The sequence below is a fragment of the Pelophylax lessonae genome (assembly GCF_965119305.1).
Source record: "Pelophylax lessonae genome assembly, chromosome: 7".
In the NCBI taxonomy this organism is placed as follows: Eukaryota; Metazoa; Chordata; class Amphibia; order Anura; family Ranidae; genus Pelophylax; species Pelophylax lessonae.
The window spans coordinates 124,694,142-124,716,586 of record NC_138774.1 but is presented as its reverse complement, the minus strand read 5'-3'; the positions used below and the strand labels follow the sequence as shown (position 1 = coordinate 124,716,586).

The 22,445-nt window shown below is 43.1% G+C and overlaps 1 protein-coding gene across 1 annotated transcript in view; it reads left to right on the top strand.

The window, feature by feature from the left end:
* Nucleotides 1-22,445, top strand: part of ARHGEF6 (Rac/Cdc42 guanine nucleotide exchange factor 6) — a 177,326-nt gene that overhangs the window by 43,284 nt on the left and 111,597 nt on the right. The window contains exons 3-6 of the mRNA XM_082263559.1: nt 1,884-1,968; nt 4,794-4,921; nt 13,170-13,368; nt 17,364-17,434. Of these exons, the coding sequence (XP_082119685.1) occupies nt 1,884-1,968; nt 4,794-4,921; nt 13,170-13,368; nt 17,364-17,434 (483 nt within the window). The remainder of the gene's footprint in view (nt 1-1,883; nt 1,969-4,793; nt 4,922-13,169; nt 13,369-17,363; nt 17,435-22,445) is intronic.

Below are 22,445 nucleotides of genomic sequence, written 5' to 3'. Positions count from 1 at the left end.
CATGGCTTTGAAGCATAGCATTGCGGCCACAACACGTGTACACACCTAGCCACTGCCTCTGTTGCTCTGTGTTGCACACTCTAAGTTAGGCTGTGCGCACACCTATGGGTTTGACACACTGCTGCCTCTTCAGAGTTAAAGAAAACTGGTAAGTTTGTAATGAGTTTGAAGTTTGTTTCTTTTTGCTGACAGTTGTCAGATTAGGGGGAAGTATCTATAGGACGGGGATTTGCTGCGCATTACTTCCCAGTTGCAGGGATTTTCCAGCTTTTTGTTGCTGGTGAAATACCAGTTTAGCTCCGTTTTCTATTATGTCGCGTGTAATGGTGGTTAAATAAGGAGAATGTTATTGACCTGTGCAAACCACAAAGGTGCGGCTATACAGTGTGCTTATTATACAACAGAACATGGTTTGCTGCTGATACAGGAAGCTGAGTACAAGTTATAATGTAGTCTAAGATTACTGTCACACATTTCTATTATTAGAAATGTCAGTTGTAAAAATTCCCGCACTCTTCTTTTTTTTGTGAAATACTATGACACAGTAGGGTAAATTTACTAAAACTGGCAAGTGCAAAATCTGGTGCAGTAGCCAATCAGCTTCTAGCTTTAGCTTGTTTAAATAAAGTGATTTGCAAAGTCTCTTTTTTTTAAATAACAAACATGTTCTACTTACCTGCTCTGTGCAGTGGTTTTTGCACAGAGTGGACCGGATCCTTCTCTTCTCTGGTCCCTCTTTTGAGCTCCTGGCCGCTCCCTCCTCTTGAGTGGCCCCACAGCAAGCAGCTTGCTGTGGGGGCACCCGAGCCAAGTCACAGCTCCCTGTGTCAAATCAGACATGGACCTGCGACACAGCCCCGCCCCCCCTCTCTCCTGATTGGCTGGCTGACTGACTTTGACAGCAGTGGGAGCCAATCGTGCCACGCTGCTGTCCTAGCCAATGAGGAGGGGAATCCTGGGCAACTGAGAAACCCCTGCAAAATCGCTGGATAAAGATGGGCTCCGGTAAGTATTGGGGGGGGGGGGGGGGGGCTGAGGGGGGCTGCTGCACACAGAAGTTTTTTTAATCCTAATAAGATGAAAAAAAAAACCTTCTGCCTTTACAACTCCTTTAGGCTTTGACAAAAAAACAAAAAACGGAAGCTGATTTGTTTCTATGCACAGCTGCACCGCACCAGATTTTGCACTCTCCACTTTTAGTAAATCAACCCTAGTTGTTATTCTAAACTACATCTGATGTGACCATTTTAGAAATGGGTAAAACATTTTTCAGAAATCCAGTATGCCAATGAATGGGTTGTTCTCATACTCAGCAATGTACTCTGCCTAGATGATAACACTAAATTCAAAGAAAAAGTGTATTCAGTACTGTTTAAGCAACCACTGCAACATGTGACTGAATATGTAGACCTGTACAATGAGCCTCTCCTATTTGCTCCCTTTTTGTCAGTCAGTTATACAATTGAATCATTTACTTCTTCTTCTTTGGCACAAACATTTCTGCCAGAAATCTTGTGAACTGATGACTTCCTGTGCCGACTGTTTGCAGCATTAATCCCAGCCATCTTTGGGGACTACAGAACCTCTTCTTCTTCTTTTTTTTTTTTTTAACAAATTTTATTGAAATTTCATACAGTGATATTTCGTAGTGTTCCACACTGGAGACAATGCATTTTGCTTGGTTTTGCAGTGGTAGTGCAGGTGCACTGCGCTGGAACAACTGCCCAATGCAGTCCCACCACACCTGGTATGATAGGACCCCACATGTATCTAAAATCATTTTATTTATAAATATTTATTATTCTGCACTGCTAAAATTTGTCATTTCATTGACTTTGCATTTCCTATAAATTCTCTAATGAGTTATTGTGTCTGTTTTGTAGCTGTTTGATGCAAATGACCTCTACACTGGTGACAATTTTCCAAAGATTCTGAGCACTCTTTCTGCAATAAACAGAGCTACTGAAGGTAAGATATATCCACATATTATAAGACGAGTAGGAACAGCTTGTATGCACTTTTTTTTTTTTAAGTTAATAATAAAAGATGCAAGCTTTTCGGATAACTTATGGCACTTTTCATCTGCAAGTACCGGCTCGGCTCCACTCAGCCCTGCTTGGCTCTGTTTGGTTTTCCACTGCATGGTACCGCATGGTACGGTGTTGGAACGGTTCAGTACGGTTTGCTTTTCCACAAGTAAAGTGCGTGGGATAACAACGATTCTCTGACCAATCAGTGGCTAGTAGTGACAAACAGTCAAGGCTGCATGCAAAGGATTGTGGGATATGGTACCGGTACGGCCCTCTTGGAACCACAACCGAGGTGGTACTGTTTAAGCGAGCCGTACCGTTCGGTTCCATGTAGTGGAAAAGCGACACTGTACCGTACCAAACCGTTCCAACACCGTACCATGCAGTGGAAAAGCGCAAAAGCAAGCCAAACTGTTCGGTTCCATGCAGTGGAAAAGCGCCATTAGGTCCCTTGTTCAGGATTTATACATTTAATGAGAAATATATAAAATGCCTGAAGTAGAGGTCTAAGTTATCACAAAAGCTTGCATCTGTAATAACTTAAGTTGGCCAATGAAGGGTACAGTGCATCCGGAAAGTATTCACTCAAGGACATATACAGAGTTGTCCCGTAGCCACTCGTTTGTTATCTTGGCTGTGTGCTTAGGGTCATTGTCCTGTTGGAAGATGAGCCTTCGCCCCAGTTTGAGACCCAGAGCGCACTGGAGCAGGTTTTCATCAAGGATGGGTTCTTGGTCACCTCCCTGACTAAGACCCTTCTCCCACGTTTTTTCAGTTTGGCTGGGCGGCCCGCTCTAGGAAGAATGCTGGTGGTTCCAAAATCCAAACTTCTTTCATTTACGGATGATGCTCATTGGGACCTTCAATGCTGCAGAAATTTTTCTGTACCGATCCCCAGATCTGTGCCTCAGTACAATCCTGTCTCAGAGGTCTATAGACTATTCTTTGGACCTAATGGCTTGGTTTGTGCTCTGACATGCACTGTTAACTGTGGGACCTTATATAGGCAGGTGTGTGCCTTTCCAAATCATGTCCAATCAACTGAAACAGAGGTGGATGTGTACCTGGGTTTGAGGCACCCACATCCACCACAATTTTAGAATCTTCTGGGACGGTGGCAAAAACCTACTACAGGGTCCAACTGAGACATAAACTCCCCTCCAATATATTCAATCAACTGAAACAAACCTAGAAACACATCAAGGATGATCAATGGAAACAGGATGCACCTGAGCTCAATTTTGAGTCTCATGGCAAAGGCTGTGAAGACTAAAATGTATTAAATAATTGTCTTCATTGGGTACTGTTTGTAGAATTTTGAGGAAAATTATTAATTCAGTTTTGGAATAAGGCTGGAACTGTGGAAAAAGTGAAGTGCTGTGAATTCTTTCCAGATGCACTGTAATCGCCTAAACTGCAAACGTCCTGCATTGATTTATGGGTAAGCTGATACAAGACTCTGCTACTCTTTTTAGTTAGCCATGTCACACCAGCCTACCCACACGTTGTGCTTCTCCCATCAGATACTTCATCTTTCCTTGTTCCTTCCCCTTTTATTATCCTGCCCCTGTCCTCACTTTTCTCTCTCACCTCGTACGTTAGGCTTCTTTTTATTCCCACTTCTATAACACCATCTTTATTAACCACTTGCCAACTAGCCGCCGTCGCTTCGTGTAGCAGTTAGTGTGGGTGCGCGTGCTCTGCCGGAGGAGCGCACACACGCCAATTGGTTAGAGGCTCCGGCGGCTGCGATGTCCACCGGGCACCCATGATCACTCCCCATGGAGAGCGATATAAACAAGGCTGTTCTGTCAGTGATGAACACAGGGATCCTGTGTTCCTCCTATTTAGGAACACGGGTCTCTGTGTTCATCCAGTGAGCCCATCCCCACACAGTTAGAAAGCATCCCCAAGGGACACATTTAACCTTTTGAGCGCCCCTGGTGTTAACCCCTTCCATGCCAGTGTCATTAGTACAGTAACCGTGTATATTTTTAACACTGATTACTGTAGAAATGTCACTGGTCCCCTCAAAAGTGTCAGTTAGGTGTCCGATCTGCCCGCCGCAAATTTTCATTCTGGCTAAAAATCGCTGATCCCCGACATTACTAGTAAAAAAAAATAAAAATTACATAAATCTTTCTCTAGTTTGTAGACGTGATAACGTTTGCGCAAACCAATCAATATACACTTATAGGGATTTTTTTTTACCAAAAATATGTAGCAGAATACAAATTGGCCTAAAATGATAAAAAAAATAGATTTTTTTTATTGAGATTGTTTTATAGTAGAAAGTAAAAAAAAAAAGTTTTTTTTTTTCCCAGAATTGTCGCTCTTTTTTTGTTTATAGTGCAAAAAATAAAAACCACAGAGGTGATCATTAAATACCACCAAAAGAAAGCTCTGTTTGTGGGAAAAAAGGAGATAATTTTTTATCTGGGTACAGCGTCGCACGGGCGTGCAATTTTCAGTTAAAATAATGCAGTGCCATATCCCAAAAAATGGCCTGGTCATTAGAGGGTAAAACATTCCGATCCTTAAGTGATCCATGAAGTGCCTCCTTACAAACTGATGCCTGCACGAGATCTATGAATATTAACAACCCACTTTGTTCTTCCCTTTAGCTATCTCCTCCTGACATTTTTAGAATGTTTTATCACTGTAACACGGTATAGGATTATTTCTGTACTCCTAATTCAAGTTAATACCATTGATAGAAGTGGCATGTTTGGTATAAATTTCGTGTACATATTTCTTTGACAGAACAGGCGTCGAAGAGGCCATGTTCCCGAACGCTCTCTCAGCCGCATAATTTTGCTTCCTCATCACAAACAAATCCTCAGGGAACAGACAGCTCATCAAAAGTTCTAAGAAGACAGTCAAAACCTGTGGTATGTTCTTGCACATGAATCCCTAACCACAGATGTAAATCATTTATCTAATGTACTGTCTAGTTTTTATCATATCTAAGGAATCTGTTCATGGTACAAGAGGCTTAAAGGAGAAGTACAGCTTAAGCTTGTTTGGCTGTACTTCTGTGGATCGCAGGAGTGCAGTTCTGTAATGTGACCCATTTTCAGCAGAGAGTGAGCTGAAGCCCGCTGTCTGCTGATGTGACTGAGCCGGTCCGGCTTGGGCAAGATGGCAACCATATGGTCGGGATCCGCACACATGCCAGGACCGACACCCGGCCTAGCCTCTCAGCGAGCCGCCAGGAGCCTGAGCCAGCTGCTCCTGCCCGCTACACAGCCCAGTGAGCATGGGGGGTGGGGCAAAGTAGAGAGACGGTGACTGACAATCACCAGCTCTCTGCTCAGGGAGCTGTGAGAACCGAGTGATCAGTGGTGGTTGATCGCTCGGTTCTCAGTCTTAGAGCTGGCGGGGGAGAGGTGTGGCATCCACCTAGGTAAGTATAAATCTGCAAAAAAATTACAAACCTATGCTTTTATTTTAAAGTTCCATACACAGGAAAGTTTCCTCTCATTAATCTAGGCACACAGTATGATGGTGCTTGTTGTACAGTCCTGACCACGAGGATCAATAGACGAACTGCTGAATGTATACCAGCTCCTGGCAAAGTTTATGTTGCAGGGGACTGTTGTAGAATTCAAATTCCTGGGAAACGGCCACATATACAGATTAAGTGCATATACAAGAGCTGTTTTATCTGCCATGGAACTGGATTTGTGGCTATCCAGTCCTGAGATTTGCACAGACCTGTCTGGCATGCAGGAGACCTGATTTTTCTATGCTGCAGTTCACTACCTCCTACGTGTCTTGTCCCTCCCATAGCCTGTTACTGGAAACTGAAGGCAGTGGACCAGTGAGCTCAAATCAGCATGTCCCTTGCACTGCCACACAGCTGATTGGATCTCTGTGCTGCTTCTTTCTCCCCCTTTTATGAGCTTTGTTGTACAGAGACTGTAATCTGATTCAAATTCAGGCACTACTGCTTACATATAGAAAAAATGACATTTAAGGATATATTAATGAATACAGGAATGCATGATTTGTGTAGATTTATCAGAAGTTCAGTTTTTGCAGTGACTTCTGAGTTTGGCTAAATTTTAGTTTTCTAGTTGGGTTAAAGTGGTTCCAAAGTGGCCTCGTTCTTACAGACTCTGAAGCCCATACAGTATGAATGAGCCAGAGGCTCCTAGATTTGTGTTACCCAATGGGGGGATACAGCAGCTGTATGGACATAGTCAGATGTCAAATTCAACAGGGGTGCAGGGACAGGTGTGTGGCCTTGAAAACCGATAGTATGGGTTCGCTGTGTACCCAGCCCTGCACACCTGTTAAATTAGGACATGCAGCCTTGTCCATACAGCCGCTGAGTCCACATTCAATGCAAAGGCTGCCTGTATGCATGTCCAGGTGGCTCCAGCTTCATAAACAAATGTCTCATTTATTCTGTATGGGCCTTAGCCCCTTGCGAATGAGGACATGTACAGTTATGCAGTAGTGGTCTTTGTACATTCCAAAGGATTCTTAAGGCTGCACTCCCACTTTCCCATAGTGGGAACAAGCGTTCCTGCTCGCAATTTTGTTTGAGCAATTTGCACAGGATTTTGCATGTCTTATAGGGCCATTCACTTGAATGTGCTGCCCCAATGCATGTTTGTTACCCAAAAAAAGCTCTTGCTACTTTTCAGGCGACAAGCGTCACGCAATTTTTAAAGGCCCAGAATAGCCACGCAATTCTGTGGAGTGACAATCACAGCAGAATTGCATCTCCATTAAAAAATAATGGTGCCCAAAAGCGTGTCATTTGTTCTGCCGCAATTTGGGGTCACAAACAGAGTTGCAGCGATTCTGCACACGATTTCAAATCGCAAGATGTGAACAGGGCCTTATAGGAGAATCATTTGGCTTTGAAAATAGTGGTGAAGATTTTTTGCCCTCTGAGTCCTGGAAAGGTGGAAGAAGCAAGTTGGTGATTCAACATTGTTATATAAAACTTTTGCACTCCTTAATAAAAAATGTTTTAACAACCTTAATTTCAGCTGCTGACAATGCTATGTTCCAATTTTTAAAATGCAATATCTTTGTTTAGTGTCGCACTACACCCTCCTATTAACAAACAACAAAAAATGTAATTTATACCAAAATGATACTGTGTGTCTCCAACTATGAGGAATTATACTGGTAAGAGAAAGCAAATGCAGAATAACATGATCCATGTGATCTATAATTAAATTTTATAGGTACAGTATCTCATAAAAGTGAGTACATCCCTCACATCCCTCACATTTTTGTAAACATGTTATTATATCTTTATATGTTACAATACTGAAGAAATGACACTTCGCTACAATGTAAAGTAGTGAGTGTACAGCTTGTGTAAATTTGCTGTCCCCTCAAAATAACTCGACACACAGCCATTCATGTCCAAACCGCTGGCAACAAAAGTGAGTACACCCCTAAGTTAAAATGTCCAAATTGGGCCCAAAGTTTCAATATTTTGTGTGGCCGCCATTTTTTTCCAGCACTGCCTTAACCCTCTTGGGCATGGAGTTCACCAGAGCTTCACAGGTTGCCACTGGAGTCCTCTTCCACTCCTCCATGATGACATCACAGAGCTGGTGGATGTTAGAGACCTTGCGCTCCTCCACCTTCCATTTGAAGATGCCCCCCAGATGCTCAATAGGGGTTAGGTCTGGAGACATGCTTGGCCAGTCCATCACCTTTACCCCTAGCTTCTTTAGCAAGGTAGTGGTCGCCTTGGAGTTGTGTTTGGGGTTGTTATCATGTTGGAATACTGCCCAGCAGCCCAGTCTCTGACTGGAGGGGATCATGCTCTGCTTCAGTATGTCACAGTACATGTTGCTTTTCATGGTTCCCTCAATGAACTGTAGCTCCCCAGTGCTAGCAGCACTCATGCAGCCCCAGACCATGACACTCCCACCACCATGCTTGACTGTAGGCAAGACACACTTGTCTTTGTACTCCTCACCTGGTTGCCGCGACACACGCTTGACACCATCTGAACCAAATAAGTTTATCTTGGTCTCATCAGACCACAGGATATGGTCCCAGTAATCCATGTCCTTAGTCTGCTTGTCTTCAGCAAAATGTTTGCGGCTTTCTTGTGCATAATCTATAGAAGAGGCTTCCTTTTGGGACAACAGCCATGCAGACCGATTTGATGCAGTGTGCGACGTATGGTCTGAGCACTGACAGGCTGACCCCCCACCCCTTCAACCTTTGCAGCAATGCTATCAGCACTCGTACATCTTTTTTTCCAAAGACAACCTCTTGATGTGAAGCTAAGCACGTGCACTCCACTTTTTAGGTCGGCCATGGTGAGGCCTGTTCTGAGTTGAAATCTGTCCTGTTACAGCGCTGTCTTGACTTGGCCACCACAGCTGCAGCTCAGTTTCAGGGTCTTGGCAATCTTGTTATAGCCTAGGCCAGTGATGGCGAACCTTTGGCACCCCAGATGTTCTGGAACTACATATTCCATGATGCTAAATTACACTGCAGAGTGCATAAGCATCATGGGAAATGTAGTTCCAAAACATCTGTGGTGCCAAGGTTCGCCATCACTGGCCTAGGCCATCTTTATGTAGAGCAAAACTTTTTTTTTTTTTTTTTTTTTTTTTTTTTTTTCAGATCCTCAGAGATTTGCCTTGAGGTGCCATGGTGAACTTCCAGTAACCAGTATGAGCGAGTGAGAGCGATCACACCAAACTTAACACACCTGCTCCTTATTCACACCTGAGACCTTGTAACCCTAACAAGTCACATGACACCGGGGAGGTAAAATAGGTCATTTGGCCCAATTTGGACATTTTAGTTTAGGGGTGTACTCACTTTTTTGCTGCCAGCAGTTTAGACATTAATGGCTGTGTGTTAAGTTATTTTGAGGGGACAGCAAATTTACACTGTTATAGAAGCTGTACATTTACTACTTTACATTGTAGCAAAGTATCATTTCTTCAGTGTTGTCACATGAAAAGATATAATTAAATATTTACAAAAATATGAGGGGTGTACTCAATTTTGTGAGATACTGTATATACCATATAAATAATTATATTGATCAGTATGGTCCAAATTCACGCTGCTTGTGTTTTTTCAAGTTCTACAAACACCCAGCAACTGTGCAAACTCTGTAGATCCACAATACTTTTTAGTGCTTGATAAAGCTCCATCCCCCCCCCAAAAAAACAGAATCTCACCTTCTTAGATGGCCCATATACACTATATTGTCAAAAGTATTGGGACACCTGCCTTTACAACCACATGAACTTTTAGGCCCCTTTCACACAGGCGGACCGTTCGGATCCGCCTGTCCGTTTTTTTGGCGGATCTGAACGGTCCCCCCATGCATCTCTATGGGGGATCAGATGTCAGCGGAGACATGTCCGCTGACATCCGATCCGTTAAATCTGGATGGATGGAAACCCTATTTTCCATCCGTCCAGCGGATTGGATGGGATCGGATGAGAATGGACCGACGGTCCGTTCCCATCCGATTTCCCCCATAGAGATGCATGGGGAACTGACAGCTGTGTCTCCGCACACAGCGCGGAGACACAGCTGTCATCCTTCTGCTTAGCGGGGGATCGGCGGCTTGATCCCCCGCTGAGAAAAACGGAATCCGTCAGACGGACGGATAGTGTGAAAGGGTCCTCAATGGCATCCCAGGCTTCGTCTGTAGGGTTCAATATTGAGTTGGCCCACCTTTTGCAGCTATAACCGCTTCAACTGTTCTGGGAATGCTGTCCACAAGGTTTACGAGTGTGTCTATGGGAATGTTGGACGAGAAGGCCTGGCTTGCTGTCTTTGCTCTAATTCATCCTATTGGGTTGAGGTCAGGCCAGTCAATTTCCTCTACCTTAAACACGCTCATCCATGTCTTCATGGATCTTGCTTTGTGCACTGGTGTGCAGTCATGTTGGAACAGGAAGGAGCCATCCCCAAATTGTTCCCACAAAGTTGGGAACATAAATTTGTTCAAAAAGTCTTGGTATGCTGACACCTTAAGAGTTCCTTTTACTGGGACTATGGGGCTAAGCCCAACCCCTGAAAAACAATGCCACACCATAATCCCCCCCCCCCCCCTCCACCAAATGATTTGGACCAGTGAACAAACAGGGTTCATAAAGACCTGGATGAGTGAGTTTGAGGTGGAGGAACTTGACTGGCTCGCACAGAGTCCTGACCTCAACCCGATTAGAACACCTTGGGGGTGAATTAGATGAAGACTGCAAGCCAGGCCTTCTCATCCTTCATCAGTTCCTGACCTCACAGATGCGCTTCTGGAAGAATGGTTACACATTCCTATAGACACACTCCTAAACCTTGTAGACAGCCTTCCCTGAACAGCTGAAACGGTTATAGCTGCAGAGGGTGGGCCAACTCAATATTCAACCCTATGGACTAAGCCTGGGATGCCATTAAAGTCATGTGCATGTAAAGGCAGGCGTCCCAATACTTCTGACAATATAGTGTATATAGATATGGAGTATCTATAAAGTTACTAAAACTGCAAAGTTTGGTTAACAAAGGAATAAGAGGTACCATTTTAAACAAAAAGATATTTAACACCATCTTTGTGTAGGATACTAGTAAAATTCTAGTTGCCCAAAATACCCAAAAATAAAGATAGGCCGCAGGGAAGACTTAAAGTAACTTAAATATACTCCCTTGATTCTGTGTTGGGTGAGATGTATGTAGATTACGTTCTACAAACCCTGGTATAGTCGACTAACACATATAAAACATCTACAGTTGTTGAAAGTCCTAGAATATGGGACTCGTTTTCTAGTCACTGCTGAATTAAATGCATTACATACTTGTACAATATCTGCTTCTGTAAGAAGATCACGGGAGTCCCTATTGGGAGAGAGGGGGAGGTTTAATTTGCTCCAAGTTTTGCAAATTTTAGTTACATAGTTACATAGTAGGTGAGGTTGAATAAAGACAATAGTCCATCCAGTTCAACCTGTGTAGGTGTGCGTGGCTGTAATCATCTCACATAGCCCCTAATGTTCTGATCCTTGAGATGCACGTCTAAGAGTCTTTTGAAAGCCACCATACTTCCCGCAGAAACCACATCTTGTGGTAGAGAATTCCACAATCTTGTAGCCCTAACAGTAAATTTGTTAATGGCTAGCTTGGAATCCGAAAGTAAAAACATTTTTTGAGGGAAAAGGTTTTTACAACTGACAGAATACAGAAAAAAAACTTCACCCCCCCCCCTATTATGTTTTCCCCCTGCTTCCCTCATGCTGTATTCTGCACTGTAAAGATACTCACCCACCCAGTGGATCCAACGTTGTCCTACTGAGATTCTCTTCTCTTCATTGTCCACTGACGTCCCGCACCTCCATCTTCTCCTAAGACGTTATTGAGAGGCTTATGGTTTCAGGCACCACCTCCCGATATTGCTCCTCCTGCCCCCCTTTCAGTGAATGGAATGACTGTAGTGCTTCCGGTGCCTCCAGGGATATGTACGTTCGATATCCCAGGAGGCATCGGGGGTACTGATGTAATTTACCTAGATTATTTTGAAAGATGGTGGGTGGGACCCAAACTGCTAAATAAAAAAACAAAGTAAGCAAGTGCAATATTTGTGTAGAGGAGAGGGGTGGGTTTGAGAGAAGCAATGTTATTCTAAAGGTGAAGATCTACTTTAAAGATTTTATCTCATGGGATACTATGAGATGGTGTACATGATGCAGTGCCCTTGGGGTCTACAATATATTGGCTGCAAACTAAGATCTCTAAAGCTCAGAGAACATGTGTATAATATTGAGAGAGGTTATAACACCTAATTCATTGCGTTACTCCATAAGAAAGATCCTACATGACTGCAAATTTAAGGGGCAGAGAAGACTTAATGCTGAAGGCATACCATTTTTTTTTTTTTTTGTTTTAAAGTTAGCAAAGTTGATATTTGAAACCAAAACCTTAGGGAGGTCTTAATGTAGATTTGATCTTAATTGTTTTATCAGTGATTATACATTTTAATCAGGGTGTGGTAGTATTAATGTTTCTGCTATAGTACAACCCCAATTCCAAAAAATTTGGTACATTGTGTAAAATCTACATTAAAACAGAATGTAATAATTGCCTAATCCACATTTTATCACATGTTTTATACTGAGAAAAAAAAAGGTAATTTTGCAATTGATGGCAGCAACACCTCTCAAAAAAGTTGGGGCAGGGCAAAAAAAGCTGAAAAAGTATGTGGAACTAACAAGGAAGAGCTGGAAGAACATTCTTCTACTAATAAGGTTAATTGGCAACAGGTCAGTTACATTGTTAAACAATTGTCAACGAATTTCAGAATAATGTTCCGCAATGTAAAATTGCAAGGGCTTTTGAAATATATCATCATCTACAGTACATAATATCATCAAAGGGTCCTGAAAATTTGGAGAAATCTCTGTGAGCAAGGGGCAAGGCAGAAATGCAATATTGGATGTCCGGGATCTTCGTGCCTTCAGATGGCACTGCATTAAAAACAAGCCTGATTCTGTGATGGACATCCCTGCATGGGCTCAGGAATACATTCCAGAAATCCCTGTCTGTGAACACAGGTCGCTGTGCCGATCATAAAATGCAAGTTAACGCTCGATCATGCAAAAAATAAAGCCATATCTGAACATGGTCATGAAACCTTGCCATCTTCCCCACAACTCCTTGACACACATTCATGATATCCTGTGAGTAAGCGCTACTGTGTCACACACTTCACAGAGCCTGCCTTCTAAACTTCAGAGGTGCTGAGAGGAGGAGTTTCAGGAGGCAAATTCAGTATAGGAGTCACTGCTTGCAGGCAGCAAGGTACCATGGGATGTGTAGTCCTCAGAAATTGAAAGTAAACCGCAGAGGAGAAGCTGAAAAGCACGCAGGGAATCCAGGAATGCGTGGAAAGAGATTGCCAGCAGACCAGCAGAACTCCTAAAATGAAATTAGATTTTACAAGTAATTTTATATTGGACTGTAACCACACTCTACATGGTGGAGCTAACTATAGCATTAAGAATACCTAAGCGAATAAATCATTTTTGTACATGTTCTGATCTCTGCTATTCATGTTACATAATTGTTTTTTCTATTCATGTTACATAATTGTTTTTTCTATTCATGTTACATAATTGTTTTTTTTTTTCATTCTTTAAGGACATGACTGGTAATGGCAGCAGTCTAATTGTGAAAGCAAAGTTTAATTTCAAGCAACAGAATGAAGACGAGCTATCTTTTTGTAAAGGTGACACCATACATGTCACCAGAGTGGAAGACGGGGGCTGGTGGGAAGGATCACTAAATGGCAAGACGGGCTGGTTCCCCAGTAACTATGTAAAAGAGTTCAAACAAAATGGTAAGATCAAAGAAATTTGTGTTGAAACATCATTTTTTTTTTAAATGTGATTATTCCCTATACAACTTTATGCTTGAATTAGTGCATTAGAAAATGTTGAAGCTTTTGGAGCAGCCAAGAACCTAGCATTCTCTAAATAAAAGGTCAGAAGATGGCAGTTCACATATTTCTTTCAGTATTGGAAAGGAGCCCTCCTATTTCACCCCTTCACGCCTAAGGATAAAACAAATCTTAATGCCTAAGCCCAATTTTGCAACTTTGACATGTGCTAAAAAAACATACATATTATCACAACTACTTTGTGCATTCAGGGGGGATTATACTTTGTTTTTTTCAGGACAAATTGGGCTTTGATATGGTGGCAAGTGGTAATGGATATCTCCTGTTGTGTTTTTTTAATTTTTTTCTTATATAAGGAAATGTGGCCCAAAATAGTAAAAAGAAAACTGTATATTTCTTGCTACTACCATAACCTACCAACAAAGAACAACCCAAAATAAATTCAGATGTTAGTTGTTTGTACCTGTAGTACAGCCTAGAAACAATATTGCGCCTTTAGCTTTTTTTTTTTTTTTTTTAATCCTACCTAAAACACACTGACACTAACTGACAATGGTACTAATTGCAAAAAAAATTCTGTCCAAGAAATACTGACCCTGGGGCTGACCTAGATCAAACCTTTATGTAGGTTTTTTTCTTTTAGTTATTATACATTTTTTTTCTATACACACTTTTTTTTTTTTTTTTTTTTTTTTTTATCTCTGCAAGGACAGAGAAAGATACAGTGTATTTCTTCTCATCCATTCACAGAGACCGAAGACACAGTGCGGGCTTCACAGTGACTGATCACTGTGATAGCCAATCAGAGGCTATCACAGTAATTACCTGAACCAGAATCGGATGTTCCAGGTCCCGATCATTAGAACGGGGCCTGGGGCTCTCAGTAAGACCCCGGTCTCTGTGCTGGGAGCATGCTGTGCGGCGCGCTCCCATCACAAGGGAGATATGCAAATATGCGGCCTCCATGGAAAAAAGCCCAGTCCAGTGAGGCTGCATATTTGATTCCGGTCGGCATGAAGGGGTTAAACTGTATCTTCTCTTTGTGAGCATTTCATACATTTATGAAACATTGACAAACTAGAAAATCAATAGGCAGCAACATCCTAGCCCATAAAAATATAACCTATAATTATGAAATGAAGTACCTTCCAAAAAAATATGTAAATTATATAATGATAATAATTCACAAAAAAGTAATAATCCCTATTGACATTCAGAAAGCAATAGCCAAGCAAGAACAGACACAGGTCCTGCTCCATAAAATATGTCACAAACATTTATACAGCAATTCCTAAACATGTCCAATATGTTTATTTCCAATGGTCATCAGCTCCATCTAGTGGCCATATTTTCCTGGAACGCCCAATCAGAAACATACTGCATTTTGGCCACTAGATGGAGTTGATGGCCACAGAAAATAGACATATGAGACTCATTATGGGAATCCTTCCAAATAGCTGTTTTTTTTTTTTTTTTTTTTTATAAATCGACCCCTTAGTATTGCACAACAAACCCAAACCTAACACATATTCTATTTCATGTATTTTTTAGTCTACCAGTTGTCAAAAAATACAATTTAAATAGCTCAAAAATATATCTGTTAGGTACCATGAAGATATCTGATCTGTAGTCTGATCCAGTGTTAAGCCATTAGTAGTTGGTGACCTCACTGCCATAAGATGTACAATGGTAGTTTAGACCATGCTGTTATCCAGATCATAAAATACTACAAAGCACAAATAAAATCACGGAATGGGGTTGATTTTATAAAAGCAAAATATGGAACAAAATGAGAGCAAGAGTTAATGAAACCTATATGTAAATATCTAAATTCTGCAAATCCTATTTGTTTGACGTTCACCTGATTATCTGTCAATGATCAGACCTTATCTGATCTGTGAAGAATTATTAATCCTGGGTGTTTGATGGGGTTTGTTAAGGTTGTACTATTAACAAATCAGTGGATTCATTTCGAATAACATTTATACTGTATTTTCTCTTTTAAGTGCAGATGGTGTTATTGTCTAAATTACCGCTGAGGTTTTTCACCGCAATTTGGTTTCAAAGTGGTTCAATTACTGATTACTACCAAATACACAGTAAAATTACCCCTAAGGCTGGCCCTAGACGGGTCCAGTCTTGGCTGGGTTCTGCTGATTCAGACCATGCATGGGCTAGCTGAATGTACCCAAATTAATCGATCGAATTGCCTGCCTGTCTGCTGGTATATCCACTAGCAATAATCACTGCGTTCTTGGGAGAACACAATAAAGGGGTGATAGGGATTCCCCTGTCAGCATTGCCTGTGTTGATGGGTGAATCAACCCTTAGTTGCAGAAAATAAATTCACTCTCTCTAGGGCCGGCCTAAGCTAAATATACATTCTTTCAGTGGTTCTACATCTACACTAATTCAGTAAAAACAGAGAAAACAGGCGCCTCTAGGTGTAAGCTGTGTTTGATTTAATGTTGAAGGACACAATAAAAACTCACATATAAGATTGTGGAATCAGGCACATAGGATGTCCGGTGTACAGGGTCTGCATGAGGCCGCCTTTAATGTCTTGTAATGCGGCTCGTATCGTAGTCCTGTCCAGCAGGAAGAAAAGTTGGTGTGGGGACGAATCCGAGGTCTGGACAACAAGGTGAGCCGCAGCATCTGCCGTGTATGCGTCACCAGCGTGCTCGCGACGCGTTTCGGAGCATGCACACTGTAGTAGGCTGACAGCATGCCCTCCTTTTTCAAGCTGGTATAATGGAAGTACTCAGTGCTTTTTTTATGCTTGGACTACGGTGCCACCCGGTGGAGGAGATGTGCATAACACTCCACAGGAGAGCCTGGATACAACAAACGTACCAGTGCCATCCAGTGGGGAAATTGCACATTAACACCTCAGGAGGCATGAACACGGGAAAGGATGTAAACACATAAAATAAATGCAAATAAAGGAAATGCGGGAAATACATCTGCTGTATAGATGGAAAAATACATAAAAATCAAATCAATTGAAACTAAAAAAGGGTGTGTTTGATTAATGATGAAGATAATTAAAAATAAATGACTATAAAGTATATAGATAATAATTACACACACATACATACATATATATATATATATATATATAAAACTTCTCATATATGTGTACTTTGCACCTCTAGGAAAATGAATCCGTAAGTTTGGTCAAAGGGCAGTTTTGCACCAGTGGCACTCAGCTATCCTATCAGCACTTAAAGCCGAACCCCAGCTTTCTGTCACTTTAAAATAGTTTAGATCAAGCTAGTCCATATAAAATATTTCCTTTACTAACCAACCTGCCCGCTGTGAGTACTGTATAAACTATATGTAGCATCAGCTACATATAGTATACAGCACTATGTTCTGGCAGCAGTACGGGGACTTCTCAGGAACAAAATTGATTTGGGTTAAACGCTTCTTAGCCATTTAAGAGGTGCTTTGTATTGTTAGAATGAATACAAGGGTTTGTTTGATTGGCTGAGGTGGAGAAACTGACAGATGAGGCCACAATTGCAGGAAAGAAGCGGTTTCCATGTTGGACCTGGCACCCTTGACCAGTAAATGCATGGGAGCCTAGGTATTTTGAATTGGGCCTAGGTCTTTGAATTGATTATAGTGTTACCACCTGGCATTTTGCGGTCTGTCCAGGAACGGCAAAGAAGATGCTAAATTATCATGAATGTAGCCTCCCGCAATCATTTGTTCATGCAGTTCCATAGCACAGTCAGGAAGGATTGTCTCTTGGACAACAAGCTAGCACTCCGCTGTCAATATATACTTTTTTGTTATGTAATTACATCCTTGATATCATGTGGTATTTTTGGTGCCTCCCATATACGGAGAAGAAAGAGAAGTTAATATCTAGAAATATGTAGCAGTTCCCTATTCTTAGTGATATGTTTTTGCTTTTTGTTTTGTAGATAAACCACTTTCCCCAAAAGCACTGAAAGGGAGTGACAGTGCACAGCTAACCAAAAACTATTACACTGTGGTAAGCAAATAAGTCCTATTCAACGTGGAACTGCAATTATCCTGATTAGAGAAGAATGAATAATGGTTTAGCAGTTATGTAATCTGTCTGGTGGCCGGAGTTCTGTTATTTGCTTGTTTTACACTTCTATTTTCAGATGTCGCCTACTTCTTTTTAGACTTTCTTGTCCAAATCACCTTCACAATCACCTTATATAATCCCTACTATCAGTCTAGAAGCTATCGGAGAATAAATTGTAGCAACATGTAACTCGGTTCACCAGAGATGCTGAGATTTCATTCCCCCACCACAAAGATTTTTTTCATTAAAAAGTTTTACAAGAATTTGAAAAATATGCTGACTGCTGTAGATGTGGAAGGGCCTTGGGTTCCCCAATCGTCTGGTTTCTTTTGAGGTGGTTGTGATTTTGGTTTAGCCAGCAGTGCATCCCCCAGTGAAGTTTACCACTGCAATGTCTCCACTTACAATGTTAAAGAAGATTTATTTTTTATTTTTTTTAATCTTATTGCATTTTCTGCATTAGGGTAAAAACCCTTCTGTGCTAAGCTCCATAGAATACTTACTTACAAATACCTATGGACACACAGAGCAGGGCTCGAGATCGAGCCTACATGAGTGCCCCCATACCAAGCAGCATTCTATGGGGGCACTTGGCAGGAGGAGGAGCAAGTATCGCCCTCAGGGGACCCCAGAAGTGGAGGATCAGGGCTGCTCTGTGCAAAACCATTGCACAGAGCAGGTAAGTATGGCATATTTGGTATATTTAAAAAAAAAAAAAAAAAAAAAAAGGTTTACAATTACTTGAAAGCTGACATTTAGGGCTTTTTTTGGGATGCAGCACCAGATACAGTATATTTAATAATGTTTATCCCATCACCTGCTGGCAATCGCTGTGCCTCCTTTATTACTATTATTATTAAGGATTTATATAGCTCCAACAGTTTGCACAGCCCTTTACAACATAAGGGCATACCCTCTAGATCAGGTTGGGAATCTTTTTGGCTGAGAGAGCTATGAACACCACATATTTTCAAATGTAATTCCGTGAGAGCCATACACTATATTTCAGGGGTCGGGAACCTTTATTTAATCATATTCATGGGCCGCAGCTATACAGTGAGTAGATGGAGCCGTGTGAAAGTGCCTTGAGTGTGGTCGGGAAGAGAGCAGAGCAGGCAGGTATGCAATGAGGCCGGAGTGGTGAAGCGCCTGCAGGCCTGCTAGTGATGGAGGGGAGTATAGGCCCTGAGAAAATGGCGGCCGGCCGCTGAAGGCCTCAGAAGTGGATGTGAGAGGCAGCTCCCGAGGGTCCCTGGGTATCAGAGGGAAAGGAGATCGTGTCTGTCGGGGGGCGCAGGGAGCGGATGGCAGGTCTCCTTACAGGGCGGTAATTGCCAAGGCCCTCAGATGCACAGCACACGAGTCGGCGGTGGTACCGCGAGTAGGCTGCGGGGTCCGTAGCGCGGCAATCCGGTCACCCAGAGACTAATTGAGGGTAGCGGGGGTAGCCTACAAAGTGTACCGTCGATGGGTGCAGAAACCTCCTTGGCACCAGGCACAGCTTCGCGGATGGCACTGGATTGAGTGGTAGACGCGGCTCATGTCCGGACACGTCCCCCTTTATTAACGATTTGTCTGTGAGCCAGATGCAGCCATCAAAAGAGCCACATCTAGCTTGCGAGCCATAGGTTCCCTACCCCTGCTCTAGATACTGCCATCAGCAGCTGGGAAAGCTAACAGTAGTTGTTGCTACTTAGAAAATTTACACTACTCGCCTGTCCACCCCTTTCTGTCCTTTCCACCATTCAAATTGCCTGTACTATTACCCTCCCACAATTCATTGTATTTTGTGAATGGAGGAGGAGCAGTTGAATGATAGGATCTCCACCACCGATTTACAGAATGCAGTGCATTGTGGGAGACTAGTAATACAAGCAATAGAGGTGGAGGGGGCTGAAAGGGGGAACCGAGCAGAACAAATTTTCCCCGTAACATTAGTTGCTAAGACAGCTGCTCAGGGCAATATCTGATGGCTATGACAAGCTTGCCGATGTATATCCAGCAAAAAAAAAAAAAACTACATTTTAGCATTAAATGTAGTATGGAGTTTGTATGTTTTAACAAGCAGGGCCCTATCTTTTGCCTCTAGTTATTTTTTAAGCTATTACAATGCATCTGCTATACTCCTAGAGCAGTGTTTCTCAACCTTTTTTCAGTTGAGGCACCCTTTAAAATTAGGGACAGTCTCGAGGCACCCCCCATTCTAAATTGTAAAAAAAATATTCGACTATCTTTACACAATGCAGCAACATCTACACTTAGGGCACCCAACGTTGAAGGTGATTTATTCTTCCAATGCAAATACACTTTTGCACACTGGTACTGACTAGTATTCCAATGTTTCTCTTCTCCCTCAATTTCTCTCCATCAGTCAACTGTCAGAGCTAATGCTGAGGGAGAGGTGCACATGAGGGTCAAACAAGGATTCTGAAAAGGATGCTTTGGAGCCAACCGATATTCTCCTTTTTAACTGATGACATCATTGGTTGTTAGGATGCCAGTGTCTAGAAAGTAGTAACGGTGCGTAATGAAAAACCGTGACTTTGTGTAACTAAAAGGCACCTGCTGGCTTGTGTACAATGTTTGATCTTTTTTTAGGCACTTTGGCAAGGCACCTCTGAAGAAACTGCAAGGCACCCCAGGGCTCCCTGGTTGAAAATGGCTGTCCTAAGAAAACAGAGTTTTTCTTTCGTTCATTGACGGACACAGATCCCGATCTTCTTAACCATTGGGTTATTCTTCCCCCTACTGGAGTAGGACACTAGGTAGAAATAAAACTCTGGATACGCCTATTGGCAGTCACAGGGGGGTATACTCCCTCTCTCTGCTATAGTTTTTTTTCTGCCTAGTCAGGTGTAAGGACCTAATTCCTTGCTGGGATCTCTGGTCCTGGCAGTTTCTTTTTAGATAGAATTTTTTTTCTCCTGGACTTTTTCCTGTGAGATCTACAATCAACTGCCAGCGAGCACGTGCAGACCTCAGCTCCGCGCTAGGTCGGCCGGGACATAGATAGTGAGGAGGATTCCTCCACTTCTGCAACTGCGTACAAAAAGGCGCTGGTGGATGCACTAATTGTAGCTGTGCGTGAAACCTTAAAGATGGAGGACACAGCTGAACCTGCAGCGGAGGCAGAGGTTCCCTTTGGCATTCACAAGCCATCCAGAGCGGTAAAGGTGTTCCATTTCCCTTTCTATTTTGACAGAATTGTCTCTAAATAGTGGGGACGACCAAAGCGTCCCCTTGGGGTCTCTAAGAGAGTTGCTAGGCAATACCTCTATGAAGAGTCCCTTTTTAAAAAGTGGACGGTTCCACCGGTGGTGGACCCTCCGTTTTCCAGATTAAACAAGGCAACCAGGATTCCGGTTGAAGAGTCCCTGGCATTTAAGGACCCGGCTGACAGGAAAGTGAAGTCTGTGGCCCGCAATATGTACACCCTGGCTGGTTCGGCATTGAGGCCGATATCCATCATTGCCCTGGTGACCGAATGGGCTAGGTTTTTGCGCTGTGACCTGGATGGGGAGTAGCTCCCCCCTGCCTCTGCTAAACTGGTGGACCAGCTGGTCCAGGGGCTGCAGTTTATCTGTGATATCTCTTTGGATGCGGCTCCCCTAGTGGCTCGGCTCTCTGTTTTGGCAGTGGTCCTTTGGCGTGTCTTGTGGCTCAAATGCTGCTCAGCGGACCAGACTTCTAAAAAGGCCTTCCCTTTCAAGGGGATCGCCTGTTTGATTCTACCCTGGTTGACATCACTAAAGTCTGAGGGGGAAAGAGTACCTTTCTTCTGCAGGCTAATAAGGGCAAGGACCCTCATCATAGACGTGGGCCCTCCTCCTCGGCTCATAAAAAGTTTTTTTCATCCCTCAAGGTCGACTGACAAGGGATCAGAGCTCTTCGGGGGCCTCTTCTGGAGGATCCAAGCAAACTTGGTCTGGCAAGTCAAGAGCAGGCTTCTCCAGACCCCCAGACAAGGCCCGTCCACGGGTCTGGAGAAGCCCGCTCTTGACTTGCCATACTTGGGTGGGGGGACATCTTCGCTGGTTCCCGGACCCATGAATTCCCCTGGTACAAGTTAGGTGAGTCCACAAAGTCATTCGGTCCGGCTACAAGATCGAGTTTCATTCTTACCCTCCAGTAAGGTTCTACCTTCCAACGTGTGACTGCGGTCCACTTACAGGCTCCTTTTGGGGCGATGCAAAACCTATTACTTTAAAGGGTGATGGTCCCGATTCCAACTTCGGAACATTCTAAGGGGTTTTACTCAAACCTGTTTACAGTCCCCAGGATGGAAGGCAAGGTGCGTCCAATTCTGGACCTCAAGGCGCTGAACTGCTTTGTGCGGGTGCAGAAGTTCAGAATGGAGTCCGTTCGCACAGTGGTGGCTTTGCTGCATCGGGGAGTTTTCTTGCTTACCTTCACATTCCAATATGTGTCAGTCTCCAGCGCTTCCTACACTTTGCTGTGGGAGAGGAACATTATCAGTTTGTGGTGTTACCCTTTGGTCTAGTTTCTGCTGCTCGGGCCTTCACAAAAGTGTTGGCCCCGATGCTAGCATTGTTACGCCAAGTGGGCGGAGTCTCCTACTGCTCTGGTGGAAAATTCTGGAAATCACCCTACGAGCTTGACGGTGTTTGGCTGGATTCTGAATTTTCAGAAGTCTGCTCTGGTTCCATCCACAAAGCTGGACTATCTAGGTCTGACTCTGGATTCGGCCTTAGCCAGAGTGCTCCTTCCTCTGGACAAACTCCAGAAACTGCAGGCTGTACCTCGTCTCCTGCTGTCCAGCAGATGGTCATCCCTCCAGACTTGCATTTGGGTGGTGGCCTGATGATGTCTACCTTCGAGGCTATTCAGTTTGCACAGCTCCATACGAGGTCCCTGCAAGGGAGATTTCTGGCCAAATGAGACAAGAATCAACAGTCTCTGGACAATCGGATCCCACTGAGCCGGGGAACAA